Raw genomic sequence first — 14,144 nt, forward strand, 5'->3', positions numbered from 1 at the left:
GGGCTGAGGGGCAAATGGACCTCAGCCACCCACCTGGCCCTCAGCCCCTCGGCCCCTCGCCCCTCAGCCCCTCAGTCTCTCAGCCCCTCCGCCCAGCCCTCAACCCGGTGGTCCCTCGGTCCCTCGGCCCTCAGCCCGGCGGTCCTTCGGTCCCTCAGCCAGGCAGCCCCAAGGTCCCTCAGCCCCTCGCCCAGCCCTCAGACCGGTGGTCCTTGGGTGCCTCAGCCCCTCCGTCCCTCAGCTCCCCACTCCCCCTCCGGCGGCCGTTCTCCAGCCCCTAGTTTGCGCGGGCGGGACCGGCGCTGCCGATTGGCTCCCGGGCGCCGCGCGTCATCTCCGGGCGCCGCGCGGACTGGAGCCCGATCCCGCGCTGCTGCTGTCCGGAGGCGGCGGTGCGCTGGGCTGCCGTGTGTGTCCTGCACCATGGGCGAGGCGGACGGGCTGCGACAGCGCAGGCCACTGCGGCCGCAGGTGGTCACGGACGAGGGCCAGGCCCCGGAGGCCAAGGACGGAAGGTAGGCAGGCGCCTCGCCGGAGCCCACGGAGGAGCCTGTGGCTCTGCGCGGGAAGGTGCACCTGCTGGGTCCTCGGGCTGGGTCCTTGGGCTGCTGTACCTGCTGGGTCCTTGGGCTGGGTCCTTGGGCTGCTGTACCTGCTGGGTCCTTGGGCTGGGTCCTCATCCGCGGTGGGCTGTGTCTCCCCGGCTGTCCCGGCCTGGCGCCACACCTGCTCCTTTAGTACTGGCGACTCCCGGGCGTTGTCGCTTTGCGTTTCCCTGGCTGTCAGCGCTGTCCTTCCATCCGGTTATTCCCCAGAGGACAGCCAGGTGGCCGGGGCCCTGCATGCTCCCGTGTCCCCCCCGCTGTCAGGTTCCCTTCTGGGTCGGAAACCAGGCAGGGATGCCCCTGACCTGTGCTTCCTGCTGCGCGACCAGCCCTGGCTGGGCTTCTAGGAAGAGCAGAACACAGAAGTGGTACCGGGGGTGCTTGGTGGAGGTGAGGTCTGAGGGGTCTCGGGACCTGGGCCTGTCCACTCCTGGAGCTGTAGTACCCTGCTTGGTTGAAGCAAGCTCTGCTCACAGATTTCAGGCAGGAGGTGCTGAAGCGCTCACTTGTCTCTTTTGGGTCCTGGATTGCCTAGCTTGTAATTTTGAGGGAGAACCAGGGCCGGAGCCGTGGCACGGGTCTAATTACACACGAATGGGAACGGGAGAGATGCCCATGTCACCAGCAGTGTGGAAGGAGGAGGGGCAGTTTTTGCCGCTGGCTGGATTTGTAGGAGAGCTCTGATAGGGAGGGTGTTCTAGGGTGGTGGACGTCCTGGGCCTCGGAGCTGGCAGCTGGCTGGCCAGCCTCTTGGGTTGCTGTGCTCTCAGATTTGCCTAGTTTCGGGGTTGTAACTGGCAAAACGGGGCAGACTGGTGACTTGCGGGAAGCAGTTGGATGTTGTGAAATAGGCTTTTGCCTGTGGTGGTTGGCAGTGGGTACTGGAGAGGCACTGGAGCAGCTGGTTTCTACCCGGTTGGGGCCCACAGCAGCACCCCAGGCACCTGTGAAGGGTCCAGCTCTCAGAGGGCTGATCTGGCTCAGAGCTGAGGGACAGACTTAATGACATTGTTTTTGTCTTGTTTTTTTCCCCCATGTCTCCGTGGGGATTTCTTTCCGCTTGACAAGGTAGATCACCATTTCCATCTGCCACCTGAGCTTTCCTATTTGTGCCTCTCACATTTGTGTTGATTGAAGCGCTGTCTTGGCTTCCGTGGTCAAAGGCATTGCTCTGTCTCCTCCTCTTTCTCTTCCTTGACGGTCCTTTTGCCACACATCTCTTGGAATTCCAATTCTTGTTAGCACCCCGCCCCCTCCCTTTCCAGAGTCCTCACTGCTGGTTTTCTTATGCAAGTCCCTTGTGTGGCTCATTCCCTTTATGCTAGCTTCTGGCACTTTGTCTCACTGAGTTCAACAGGAGCCCAGAAGCCCTGTACACAGTGGGCGCAGTAGGGGAATTTGAAAGAAGTGGAAACAGGGGCTGTTAGAGTACACTGTGGATATGCTAAAGAAAGAAGGCCTGAAAAGAAGACTCACTAAATGCACTCAGTGGAAATAGAATAGATTTTACCAGTGGAGCAGACACCCTGAGGAAAACTGGTTGGCTGGGCTTGGAATGCAGTATTAACTCTAATTTTGAAAAAGATGTATTGTATTTGTTTGAAAGGTAGAGTTATATGTAGAGAGGGGCCGAGACAGAGAGAGAGCTTTTCACCCACGCTCACTCCTCAGATGGGTCCAGGCTAAAGCCAGGCCCTTCTACCAGGTCACCCACATGGGTTGCAGGGCCCACGTGGGCCTCTGCTGCTGCTTTCCCGGGAGCATAGCATGGGAACTGGCTGTGGGGGCAGCCTCACCATAGCTATGCGCCCGGCCGGTATTGCTCTCTTATACCGTGAAGTCGTTGTGGTTCCTGTGAATGAATGGGATGGTTTACATGTGGTTACAGAGCAATGGAAAGCGGTCCTGAAGCCACCCCTTCACTCTTGCAGTTACAGCCCCCTACAGACATAGTAGGAACTGTGACTTGCTGCTTGGGCCTTTGGCTGAGATCATGTATATAGGAAGGGAATTGAATAGTGTTCGTGTGAATATGCTGGGAATTCAGTAGGTGCTTTTAAAAAGAAACTTTGAGAGATTTGGGCCCATTGGCCTGCCCCATGGTCAGAGCCCAAGGCACTGGGATCTCGGGTAGTGGGGCTCAGGTCCAGAGGCTCAGGCTCATCAGCCTGCCATGTGCTCAGAGCCACAGCAACGATGGCAGAACAAATCGATCAACTACTCCAGCGAAGCTTGGCAGCACGTTTCTGGACGAATGGAGACTGAGGTGGACTGTGTCAACCAGTTGACCTTGGGAGGATTTCCTCATCCTTGGAGTGTGATATCAACAGCATGTCAGAACTGTCAAAACCAAGTGAGCAGAACCCTCAGAACATGCTCCACAACGGGGACCCTGGGATGACATCGGGTGGCATTTCCCCATCCCTGGGTACTGAGGCGGTTGGGAGGCTGGGTGTGGTTTCTCCTGTTGTATTCCCCCTTGCCACAGAGACAGGAAGAAGCAAAATGTAGGCAGTAGTCTTGCCCACTCTCTCCTGATCGTCGACCCTTCCCACCCGGCTCAACTATGTAAACATCATCAAAAATAACAAACAAAATAAATCTTTAAAAAAATCTTTGTGGGATTCTAGACTAAATGACAGTGTCTACCTGGTGCATCTCCTGAGTTCCTTTTCAAGATTGCAAAGTGGAGAAGCGGATGGGGCAGTCAGCAGTTGAGGCCCTATGAAGCGCCAGGAATCTGGAATCCTTGGGGATTCTTAACTGCACTGGGGGCGTGTTTCCAACTGACTCCTTTCATTTATTTCTTGCTAATTTTTTGGGAGGGGTAAAATGATGCATTTGTTTAAAGGAGTATGCAAAATGAACAATTAAGATGCAGTCAGTTAAACAGAAGGGTTTGACTTTCCCACGTTCCGGCCTCACTTGACACCTCAGGTTGCTGGCATCTCATGAGTTTGGTGGTAACAGGTTTTCTGCAAAAATCCCAGTTTTGGGTGTCTTTGGAGTCTGCCTCATGCCTACCTGTGGTTCGAGGCCCTGGTGCCTGGTGTGTGTGCCGGAAGTGTGGGAGGATGCCTTTCAGAGGCAGCTGGCCTTGGTGGTTGTTGAGTCCTGCGGCAGCACCGTGCCTGTGCCCTTGCCTGTGACCTAAGAGACTCAGGGGTGGGTGTCCTCCAGGGGCGAGTGGTTTTGCGTCAGGCTCTTTTGAGAGATGGATGCAAACATGTTGATTTCTCAGACTGCCCCTATGAGACCATGCTGAAAATGGAGAGAGATAAATGCAGAGTCCATTATTTAAGTTACAGTAGTGCAGGGTGCAGAGCCAGAGGGAGTCAGACATGAAGAAAAGGCAGGGAAAGTGTGGACTGAGTTTGTAGGACCCAGCAGTGAGAAGGGCTTGCCCCGAAGCCTGGGACCCTAGAGTAAGTGTGGCCCCCAGAGCAAGGGCCAGAGGTCTGGTGGTCTAGGAACTTCAATTATGCCAGGCTGGTTCTGTTCCATGTATTCCCTATTCTCTATCTATCACATTCTCTGCGACAGTTCTGCTTAGGGGGCTGTGGTGAATGTGACCACAGCTGCCCAGAGGGACTGTGCGATGACCCAGGGGCTCTGTGGTGACCTCTTAGGCTGTGTGATGACCCATGGGCTGTGTGATGACCCAGGGGCTGTGTGGTGACCCAGGGGCTGTGCGGTGACTCAGGGGCTGTGTTATGGCCCAGGGGCTGTGTGGTGACCCAGGGGCTGTGCGGTGGCCCAAGGGCTGTGTGACCCATGGGCTGTGCGGTGTGGCCCAGGGGCTGTGTGACCCAGGGGCTGTGCGGTGTGACTCAGGGGCGGTATGACTCAGGGGCGGTATGACCCAGGGGCTGTGTGGTGGCCCAGGGGCTGTGTGACCCAGGGGCTGTGCGGTGGCCCAGGGGCTGTGTGACCCAAGGGCTGTGCGGTGACCCAGGGGCTGTGCGACCCAGGGGCTGTGCGGTGACCCAGGGGCTGTGTGACCCAGGGGCTGTGTGGTGTGACCCAGGGGCTGTGCGGTGTGACCCAGGGGCTGTGCGGTGACCCAGGGGCTGTGCGATGACCCAGGGGCTGTGCGGTGTGACCCAGGGGCTGTGCGGTGTGACCCAGGGGCTGTGTGGTGACCCAGGGGCTGTGCGATGACCCAGAGGCAGGGTGGGGGAAGTTGGAGGAGGGTTGGACATGAGGAACAGGTCATGAGGGTGAAAGGGTTCCCAGGCCCGCTCGGGACCCCCTGAGACCGCCACGCTCAGCTCCTTTTGTGGCAGGCAAAGCGGGGCCACTGCCTGTGCGAGTGCAGGTTCTTCACTGCCGGCTCCGCTGCAGGGGTGGGCGACGTGAAGCTCGGGAGGTTGTTCCTGCTTTCCAGTTGTAAGGGCTGTCACTTTCAGGCCTGGCTGCTGGAGGTTTTTGTTTTGGACGAAGTGAGTTTTTGAACTTGATGGCAAGCCACGACCAGAGACCTGAGGGAGGTTTCCTGAGCGCTGAATCAATTAGTGACTGAGCTTTGCGGAAAGGCAACCTGCAAGTGCAGTGTGGGTAACACTGTAGGAGTTGGAGACAGGCATGGGAAATGTGGCACCTTCAATCGGCCCGTTGCACAGTGTCCCTCCCACCCGGCCGACTTCTGATTGCATCCTCTTTAGGAGGCTGGAGGCTGCAGCCCAGCCCAGCCCCTGTGCAGAGTACTGTCATCCTGTCAGCTGACAGCCACACCTCACTGCTTCCCTTCACCGTCTTTCTCTGGGGTTCTGTTTATTTTTTTTTAAGGATTTTAAAAATTTTTATTGTGAAGTCAGATATACAGAGAGGAGGAGAGACAGAGAGGAAGCTCTTCCGTCCGATGATTCACTCCCCAAGCGGCCGCAACGGCTGGAGCTGAGCCAATCTGAAGCCAGGAGCTTCTTCTGGGTCTCCTACACGGGTGCAGGGTCCCACGGCTTTGGTCTGCCTTCGACGGCTTTCCCAGGCCACAAGCAGGGAGCTGGATGGGAAGCAGGGCCGCCGGGATTAGAATTGGCGCCCTTATGGGATTCCAGGCGTGCAAGGCGAGGACCTTAACCACTATGCTATCACGCCAGGCCCCTGAGATTCTGGTTTTAAAGGAACCACGTTGTTGGAAGTGTTTCTGCCCCTTGTGTGTCATTGGATGGGTGCCTTGTTCTTTCCCTGGAGTCGAAAGACTTGAGCCACCTCAAAGAAGATCCCTTGTGTTAAAGAGGCTGCTTTTGAAATGAGGCTGTTATTGAATTGTAATTTACATATCATAAAACTCACCCATTTAAAAACCTCTCAGCCACTTTTTAAAAAATGTAATCAAGAGTTTTTGCAACAGTGACAATCTAAGTTTGAAACATTTTTATCATTAAGCTTTTTATCTTTTTAAGTTAAGTGGCATTCACCTTCTACAGTGAGCCAGTTTAAAGTGTTTCTTGGTAGTACATTCATGGCCTTGGGCAGTCCACTGGCTCAGTACCTTTTCATCAGCTGGGGAAAGACCTGGTGCCAGTGAAGTGCTCATCTCGCCCCCTCCCTCCCATCCATCTGTCCATCAGCAGGTGAGGAAACACTGTAGCATACGTCTAAAATGGGATGCTCTTCAGTGGGAAGGAACCATGTGCTGGTACTTTCGCTGCCCTGGGTGAACCTGGAGACTTTGTCTGAGGTAAAGGAGCCGGCCACACAAGGTCACAGGTCATGGGATTCATTTTGTAGGAAATTCTCAGAACAGACCAATCACCATGGACTTCTGTTGCGTTTCCAACCCTGACTCAGGGCGTCCTCTGGTCTTGGCAGGCAGTTTTGCCATTGGCTCGTGGTGACCACAGGTTGAGAATTGGATCTGGCTCTCTGTCAAGCTTTTGCAGCCGAGTCCTTCACTGGCCACTTTGCTCACATACTCTGTTGTTTTCGGTCTTCTCATGTCCTTCTGCCTGTGCCAGTTACACACCTGTCCAGTTGCGTCACCTGCTCGTGTTGGCTCACAGATGCTTGCTGCCTGGAGGCCTGTGCGTGCCCTTCCTTGACGGCCTTGAACCCGTTGTGTCGCTGGATGGGTTTTTATGGGCGGGTTCGTAGGGGGAAGAGTTAACATGACTTTCCCCTCTGGGAGCTTGAGTTCCCGCACCCTTGCCCCAGTTGGTTTGCAGTGTCTGGCTGGGGTGCGTGAGTCCTGCCACACTTCCTTTCCTGCCTAACCAAGGAGCACAGACAGACGAGTTGACGCTCACCTGGCCTGGGTGAGCCTCCAGGCTCCGTGTGAGTGATGAGAAAAAAGTCGGGGAAAAAGTCAGGTTTTGGCCAAGGAGCACCGTGAGTGGAAAAGCGAGGTGCTCGTTGGTTCTGTGCAGAAGAAGGCAGTGTCCGCCTCAACGCTGTGGTTGGGGTGCCCGCAACTGCACGTGCAGAGCTCTGCTCCCCAGGTAACCACAGGACGGGTCTGAGCCAGTGTTTCTACACTGTGTTAACGAGGATCTTACTGAACAGCAGGTTCTTCTAACCGGCTGTTGGCCTCTTTCTGAGCCTCCCCCAGCAGCACTTGAATGCCTGCACCTTTCGTAGCATTCGGTCTGCGTGGGTTAGGTCTTCTCCAAGATGTAGTTACGTTTTCCACAGTGCTTCTCACCTCTTCCTGAGCAGTCTTTAGCATCCATATTTCTACCAGTCTGCTGGAGGACATCTGGGCTTTTTCTATCCAGCTCCTCAGAATTCTTCATCTTGCACTTGCAGCCCGATTCCAAAGCTGCTTCTACATTCCTGGGTACTTTTTTTAAATAGAAGTTCCTCTTCCCAGGAGGTGGAAATTAGTTTAAATAGGAAACCATATTTGTGTTCTGTGGCTGCTCTAGTGGCATCAATAGCACAGTTACCATTTTACAATTTTTGGGCATGGGGATGGGTGTTTGTTGTGGTAGTTGAGTTGCTGGCTGAGATGCCTGCACCCCATGTTGGGTGCCTGGATGTTAGGCGTGGCTGTGTTCCCATAGTGGTTGAGTAGCTGGCTCAGATGCCTGGACCCCATCTCCATGTTGGGGTGCCTGGACGTGAGGCCTGGCTGTGTTCCTGGGGTTGGCTTCCTGCCGAGGGACCAGCGGGTGATGGCTCAGGTGGTTTGGGTCCCTGTTACCCCCATGGGAGACTTGGATGGAGTCCTTGGCTGCAGGCGTGTGGAGAGCAAACATGCAGCTGGGATTCCTCCTGTCTGTGTCTCTGCAGAGGTCAGCCAGACTCAGGTCGAGGTGTTGGTAGCAGAGGACTGTGCTGCGTTCTGGAGGGTCCGGGAGACGCTGTTTCCTGCCCACTCAGGGCACATGGCAGGACTCTGTGCTCTGGCCGTACCATCCAGAATGCCTGCCAGGGTGCCCTTTGTGAAAGCCTCTGCCTCCTCCCCATCCTTTATTTCCAGAGTAGGTGGAGGGATTTGCTTTATCCTGCGATGCGTGTTCAGTTTTCCCGGCCCTACCTGCTGTTGCGCAATGGGGAACCCTGGGTGTCAGTCGCTTTACTGGCTGTTGGGAAATTGGGGCCGGCACCTGAGTTACCCCGAACCTGGAGCAGAGTCTGTGAAGTGCATGGGCATGGCGGGAGACCTGGCCTTAAAGTGAGTCTGTTTTGTTAAGCATGAGTCAGCACTTCTAGTTGATTTTACTTTTGATTAGAAGGTTTTTTTTCCTTAGGAGCTCATGATTTTGGTCTTTGATGAGCTCTTCCTGTGTGACAGTTGTAGGCAATCTGAGTGAGTGTGGTCTCTGCCAGTCGCCAATGCTCCCAGGAGGTTTGCTTAGTGGCGGGAGGCCAACTCCCCTGTTCAGCAGCTGAGAACGAACACGTGCGAGCATTGTGTCAGCCACCGCTGGTCGCCTGTGCCCACGCTTCATCCCAGAGGTCCCAGCCTGCCCTGCTGGGTCCCTCTGTTGTAGGCCTGTGACTTGCAGTTGCAGAGCGAGGGACTGTGTGTGAACAGCTCTCCGTGCCTCCCAGCCCGTTAGCAGAGAGAGGAACTGGAATGTTAGGGTGGTGGAGTTGGAGGTCGAGAGAGTTCCTCCGCCTCCGTTTGCTCCAGGGATGTTTCCCTGACTGGGGAGCTGCGGCTTCTCGGGGAGCCATTGGAGCTCTTTCCTGCTTCCTGTGCGAACTGGCCTCCGTAGAACTCCACGGGAGGGCCCGAGATCGGGGGAGTGGTTGGTTGGAAGCTCGTTTTGTAAGGAGAGAAAGAAGAGACAGGGCTGGGGTTTGCTCCCAGCAGCCCAGCGACCTGCAGCTGGGAAGCTCCGTGTGCCTGTGCGGTGGCAGTGCTGTCACACCCGCCGTGCACCGCACCACGCAGCCCCGCTCACTGCTCTTCTGCGCTTTCCCTCCGGCAGCTCCTTCAGCGGCAGAGTCTTCCGAGTGACCTTCCTCATGCTGGCGGCTTCGCTCACCGTGCCCCTGCTCGGTGCCATGATGCTGCTGGAGTCTCCCATAGAGCCGCAGCCTCTCAGGTGAGCTGTCGGTGATCCCGGAAATGATAGGCCGATGAAATCCCTAGGGAGGAGAGCTGGGGGGATAGGAGATTATATCCGTCTGATCCAAGAGGTAAGTTAAATAAAGTGGAGCTTTGTGATTTGTTTTAACTTAAAAAAAAAATCACGAATAAGTATTTATTTGAAAGGCGGAGAGAGAAACAGATCGCCCATCCACTGGTGGCCTCCACAACTGTCTGCCACAGCCGGGCTGGACCTGGCTGAAGCCAGTGCTCAGAAACTCAGTCGCAGTCTCCCCCGTGGGCGACAGGCTCCACTACGTGAGCTGTCACCTGCTGTGGGCAGGGTGCGCATTAGCAGGAAGCTGAACGCGAGGGCAGAGCTGGGACTGAACCCAGGTACTTGAATATATGACTTAGCAGTGACACCAAATACCTGCCCTGGGGTTTCTTTAGTTCCCAAGTTTTTATATTTTGTTTATTTGAGGAGTAGACAGAGGCAGGGAAAGATCTTCCATTTGCTGGTTCACTTCACAAATGCCTGCACCAGGCTGGAGCTGGGCCACACCAAAACCAGGAGCCAGGAACCCAGGCGTGGGTCTCCCTCTCCCTGGAGGGTGGCCAACACTTAGCAATGTCAGCTATCGCTGTTGTCTCCAACTGGAGCCAGAAGCAGGCTAATTAATTAATTAATTAGAAGCTATTCCATTAGTTAAAAATGTATATAGCTCCTAGAATGCTGGGATCCAGCTTACTGGGCCAGCTAAGCCTCAGAGATACAGAGGGCGCGATCTGACCTCAGATCGACATGTGTGCACTTTCCATTGTTGGATTTAGAATCAGGAGAGGCATGGAGCGCTGTAAAAGCGTGATGGGCTCATGTGCGATTAAGAACGAGGCAAGGCCTGGGGTTGGTGCCTGAGTGCTGGCTCCGGAGTTGCTGATGGGCCAGGGTCCCTGAAGGATGACCTGTGAGGAAAGCCTGTGTGAGCTCAGCCTGCAGGTGGCCTGGTGGGGGTGGAGGGGTGGGCTGTCACTCCAAACAGAATCTGACTTGGGCCTTCTCGGGTGATCTGGGCAGTTAGGAAGTGTGAGTAAACAGTATCCCCGGTGAGGAACAGATGGGAGTCGGGGTGGTCTGGGAAAAGGGGCCAGAGAGTGGAGAAGACTAAGTTTGGCACTGGACAAGGAGGACGGATAGGTATGTGGCCCTGGCTGGAGGCTGAGAGCAGACATGGCCATGAGGACTTGAAGTTGTGTCTGGTGAGTCCTGCCTGTGAAGTGGGTGAGCCTGGTGAGGCAGGAACCAGGAGCAGCGCAGAGAAAACGCGGAGGCTGGGCCAGAAGCTGGAGCACAAGGGCCCTCTGGTGGCCGAAAGCCGGTTCAAGGACAGCAGTGAGATCTGCAGTGCCAGTGACTGAAGCGGGGTGGGGTGGGAGAGAGAGGCAGACAGACCGGACGGCTGGTGCTGTGCCACACCCAGTGTGATCCACGGCAGGACTGCCAGCCAGCCAGTGCTCTGCCACTGGGCAGCCTGGACTAGGTCCAGGAATCATGGCCCTACTGAGAGGGGCAGTTACAGGCATGGACAGGCCAGTACTGGGTCCTGACCTGGCTTCAGGGTGAGAACAGCCTGTTGGGACAAGAGAAGAAGCAGGCAAGAGAAGGTGGGGGTCAGGACAGTATGGTAGCAGAGGACATGTGTCCTCTGTCACACATGTCTTTTTTTTTTTTTTAATTGCAAAGTCAGATATATAGAGAGGAAGAGAGACAGAGGAAGATCTTTCATCCCTTGATACACTGTGCAACAGCTGGAGCTGTGTCAATCCGAACTAGGAGCCTGGAGCCTCTTCTGAATCTCCCTCGTGGGTGCAGGGTCCCAAGGCTTTGGGCCGTCCTCGACTGCTTCCCCAGGCCACAAGCAGGGAGCTGGGTGGGAAGTAGAGCCACCAGGATACGAACCCGTGGCCATGTGGGATCCCGGCTTGTACAAGGCAAGGACTTTAGCTGCGAGACTACTATGCTGGGCCCCATGTGTGTCTTTTCAAAGTGGTGTCAGCAAGATTTTCTGGTGGGCACATTTGTATGGGCATGGGAGGGATGAGAGAGGTGGGCAAGAGTGACTAGAGCCCTATGTGAGTGAGTGAAGGGTCCAGGCCACATGCAGGCTGCTTCAGGGTGGGCCCGGTGGACCCTGAGCGTGCCAGCAGAGTGTGCTGGGCCTCGGTGGGGGCTCCAGCCCCAGGACGGTCTTCTCTTACTCCATCTTCCCTGTGAGGTGGAAAGCGGGGCTGCCTGGCTCACCTCTGTCCCAGGTGGGCATTGAAGGCTGTGTGTGTGAGATGGAGGGATTGAGGAAGTCGGGCTGCCCTAGGTGCTGGGCAGTGAGGGCAGGCTTGGGGCAGCTTGGAGGGGGCCCCTGGGCACAGGTGAGCACTGGACACTGGCACTATTTGTACTATGACCTTTTCTGATCTGCTGGAACCGTTTGCCCCTTAACCAGCTGTTACTGGACTGTGTCCTCTTCACTATAGAGCACAAGTTATGCATGTAATAGGACCTTCATGCATATCTTATAGACAAATCCCTATAATTGCATTATTTTACAGCTTCAAAGAACCCCCTTTCTTTCTTGGTGTTCTGCAACCAAATACGAAGTTGCGACAGGCGGAAAGGCTATTTGAAAACCAGCTTATTGGGCCAGAGTCCATAGCCAATATTGGGGGTAAGTAAACCCCTGGCATTACAGTCTGACCTTGGGTGCCTTGGGGGTGGACCCTGGGGAGCAGCTGTGGTGGCCTTGAGGCGTTTGGGACATCCCACTCACTGTGGACCTGCTGCTTGTCCTGCAGCCATGCCTCGGGAGCATCCGCCGGGATGCCTCTGTCTGCCGGTCTCATCCGCCTAGGCGGAAGTCGAGTTAGGACCAGGTGCTTCTGCGTTCGTCTCTTTGGGACCCTTTATTGTGTTCCGAGTGTTGTGGAAAGGAAAGGCGGACAGCAGACATGGCATTCGTTTGATTTATCTGTGTGAGGTGCCTGTTGCTTCCTAGCTCTCTGTATTTCTGTTGTCTGATTTTTCTAAAGGCTCCCTCTGATGGGTATGCCTACACTTTGGTGGGCAATCATTGTCTCCATGCTTCCACAAGCTGGAAATGGGTCTGGTCCTAATCCTGATGTGGTTAGCATTTCCTCTCTGTTAAAGTAGGGATTAAGCCTGGTGGTGAAGAGTCCCCGGCTAGCGAGGTGGCTAATGGGCTGAAGCTGTGTCTTCCTTGGAGCTGCCGGAGACCCTGTGGAGGGCATGTGCTTTCGGGGGGCTGTGGCTGGGAGCAGGCCGCCGTCAGTGATGCTCTCCAGGGTGTTTGCCCACGGGCTTCTGCCCAGTGCCTGCTGACAAAGTCATAATTGTTTTCACTGCAATTAATATTCATGAGAGGATTTTGCAGTTCTCTTTTAAAAAAAGGCATTGATATTTCTTAGTAAATTTTGATTCTTGGTGAAAAAAATTAGATCTTGCTGCTTTCGGAATTGGAACGTAGAGGAAGGAGCTGGAGGGTAGCCCAGTGGACTTTTCCTTAGCTGGCTGAGCTTTTTCCTGCCTTCTCCCTTTTCACTTTGTCATTGGCTCTCGCCTCGCCCCAACCTCTGGGCGGGTCCTGAGCAGGCAAGGCGGGAACACAGGACACACCTCTGGCTGGGTCCCCAAAGTGGGAGGGACCTGGTGCCGTGGCTGCTTCCTGTGGAGGTTGTGTGTGTGTGTGGAGGGGCAGATGGGCACGTCGCTGGCGCTGGAGGGAGGCCCTAGCCTCCAGAGGGTGCCTGGGAGGGTGAGAGCCAATTAGCTGGATTTATTTGGTTTTTTTGGTTGACTGTATTTTTGGAGAATATTTTAGGCCCATGGCAAAACTGAGCAGCCAGTGCCGAGGTTTTTCTGGAAGAGTTTGGGTTTCAAGGTGCTTTTCTGCGTACATGTGCAGCTTGCTGCATGGGTCAGGGTGGGGAGCGAGCCTGGAGTTCAGAGGCTCCTTGGTGTTGATGTGCCATGGGTTTGGATAAGTGTTTAGTGATGTGGATCCAGTGTTGTGGTGTCATTCGGGGTGTCCCCACTGCCCTGGAGGCCCTCTGTTAAGTCTCCTTGGCCCACTGCTCCTTGGACTGTTGTAGCCAACCATCTTTTTAGCATAGTCTCACCGTGGGTCACATATTGGAGTCCCTGGTTTGAGTCCTGGATGCTTTGTTTCCAGGCTAGCTTGTGGCTAATGCACTTCGGAGACAGAGTTTGACGACCTGCGGGTTTCTGCCACCTGTGAGGAGGCCCGGGTGGAGTTCCAGGTCCCTGGGTTTGGTCTGGCCCAGCCCTGCATGTTGTAGCCATTTAGGGTGTGAGCCACTAGAAGAAAGATCTACGTTTCTCCCTCTCTTTCTTTACTGTTTTAAATAAATAAATAAATCCTTAAAAAGCATCTAAAAATGCTCTTTCTGCATGTTTTGAGCTAAGCATGTGTTTTTTTTTTCTTTATTTGGTTGATGTGATGTATTAATTGATTTAAAAATATTGAACCAATGGTGATTACTGGTATAAATTTGGTATATGATTCTTTTTTAGAAAGATTGTCACTGGATTTGATTTGTTGGCATTTTGTTGAGGATTTTTACTTCTGTGTTAATGAGAGATACTGGTCTACAGGGTTTTTTTTTTTAATGCAAGAATACTTCAAGGAAGTTCATGGTAAAATGAAATTACAGATGGCTTGTTTTGGGGTGTGTGTTTAGCCTAGAGGTCGACCCTGTTAGGATGCTCCTGCCCTGTGTCGGGGTGTCAGGGTGTCTGGGCTATACCCCTGACTCCAGTCTGTGCTGGCAGTCCAACTGTTTGGTTCTTGCCAGACATGTGGGAGACCTGGCTCAAGTCATGGGCTCATGCTTTGACCCAGCCAATAGGAGGGTGGGCCAGCAGAGGGAAGATGCTTGCTTCTCAAATACATTAAAAAAAGGATAAGGGACCAGCGTTATGGTGTGACGAGTCAGATTGGTCCAAACAATGCCAGTGTCTCCAT

The 14,144-nt window shown here is 54.5% G+C and overlaps 1 protein-coding gene across 1 annotated transcript in view; it reads left to right on the forward strand.

Annotated features, from left to right (window-relative positions):
* The first annotated feature begins 335 nt into the window (after positions 1-335).
* The window catches only part of APMAP (adipocyte plasma membrane associated protein), a 38,593-nt gene continuing 24,784 nt past the window's right edge, over positions 336-14,144 (forward strand). Inside the window, exons 1-3 of the mRNA XM_004593369.3 lie at positions 336-515; positions 8,987-9,103; positions 11,695-11,810. Of these exons, the coding sequence (XP_004593426.2) occupies positions 424-515; positions 8,987-9,103; positions 11,695-11,810 (325 nt within the window). The 5' untranslated portion in view covers positions 336-423. The remainder of the gene's footprint in view (positions 516-8,986; positions 9,104-11,694; positions 11,811-14,144) is intronic.

Source organism: Ochotona princeps, chromosome 22, assembly GCF_030435755.1.
Source record: "Ochotona princeps isolate mOchPri1 chromosome 22, mOchPri1.hap1, whole genome shotgun sequence".
In the NCBI taxonomy this organism is placed as follows: Eukaryota; Metazoa; Chordata; class Mammalia; order Lagomorpha; family Ochotonidae; genus Ochotona; species Ochotona princeps.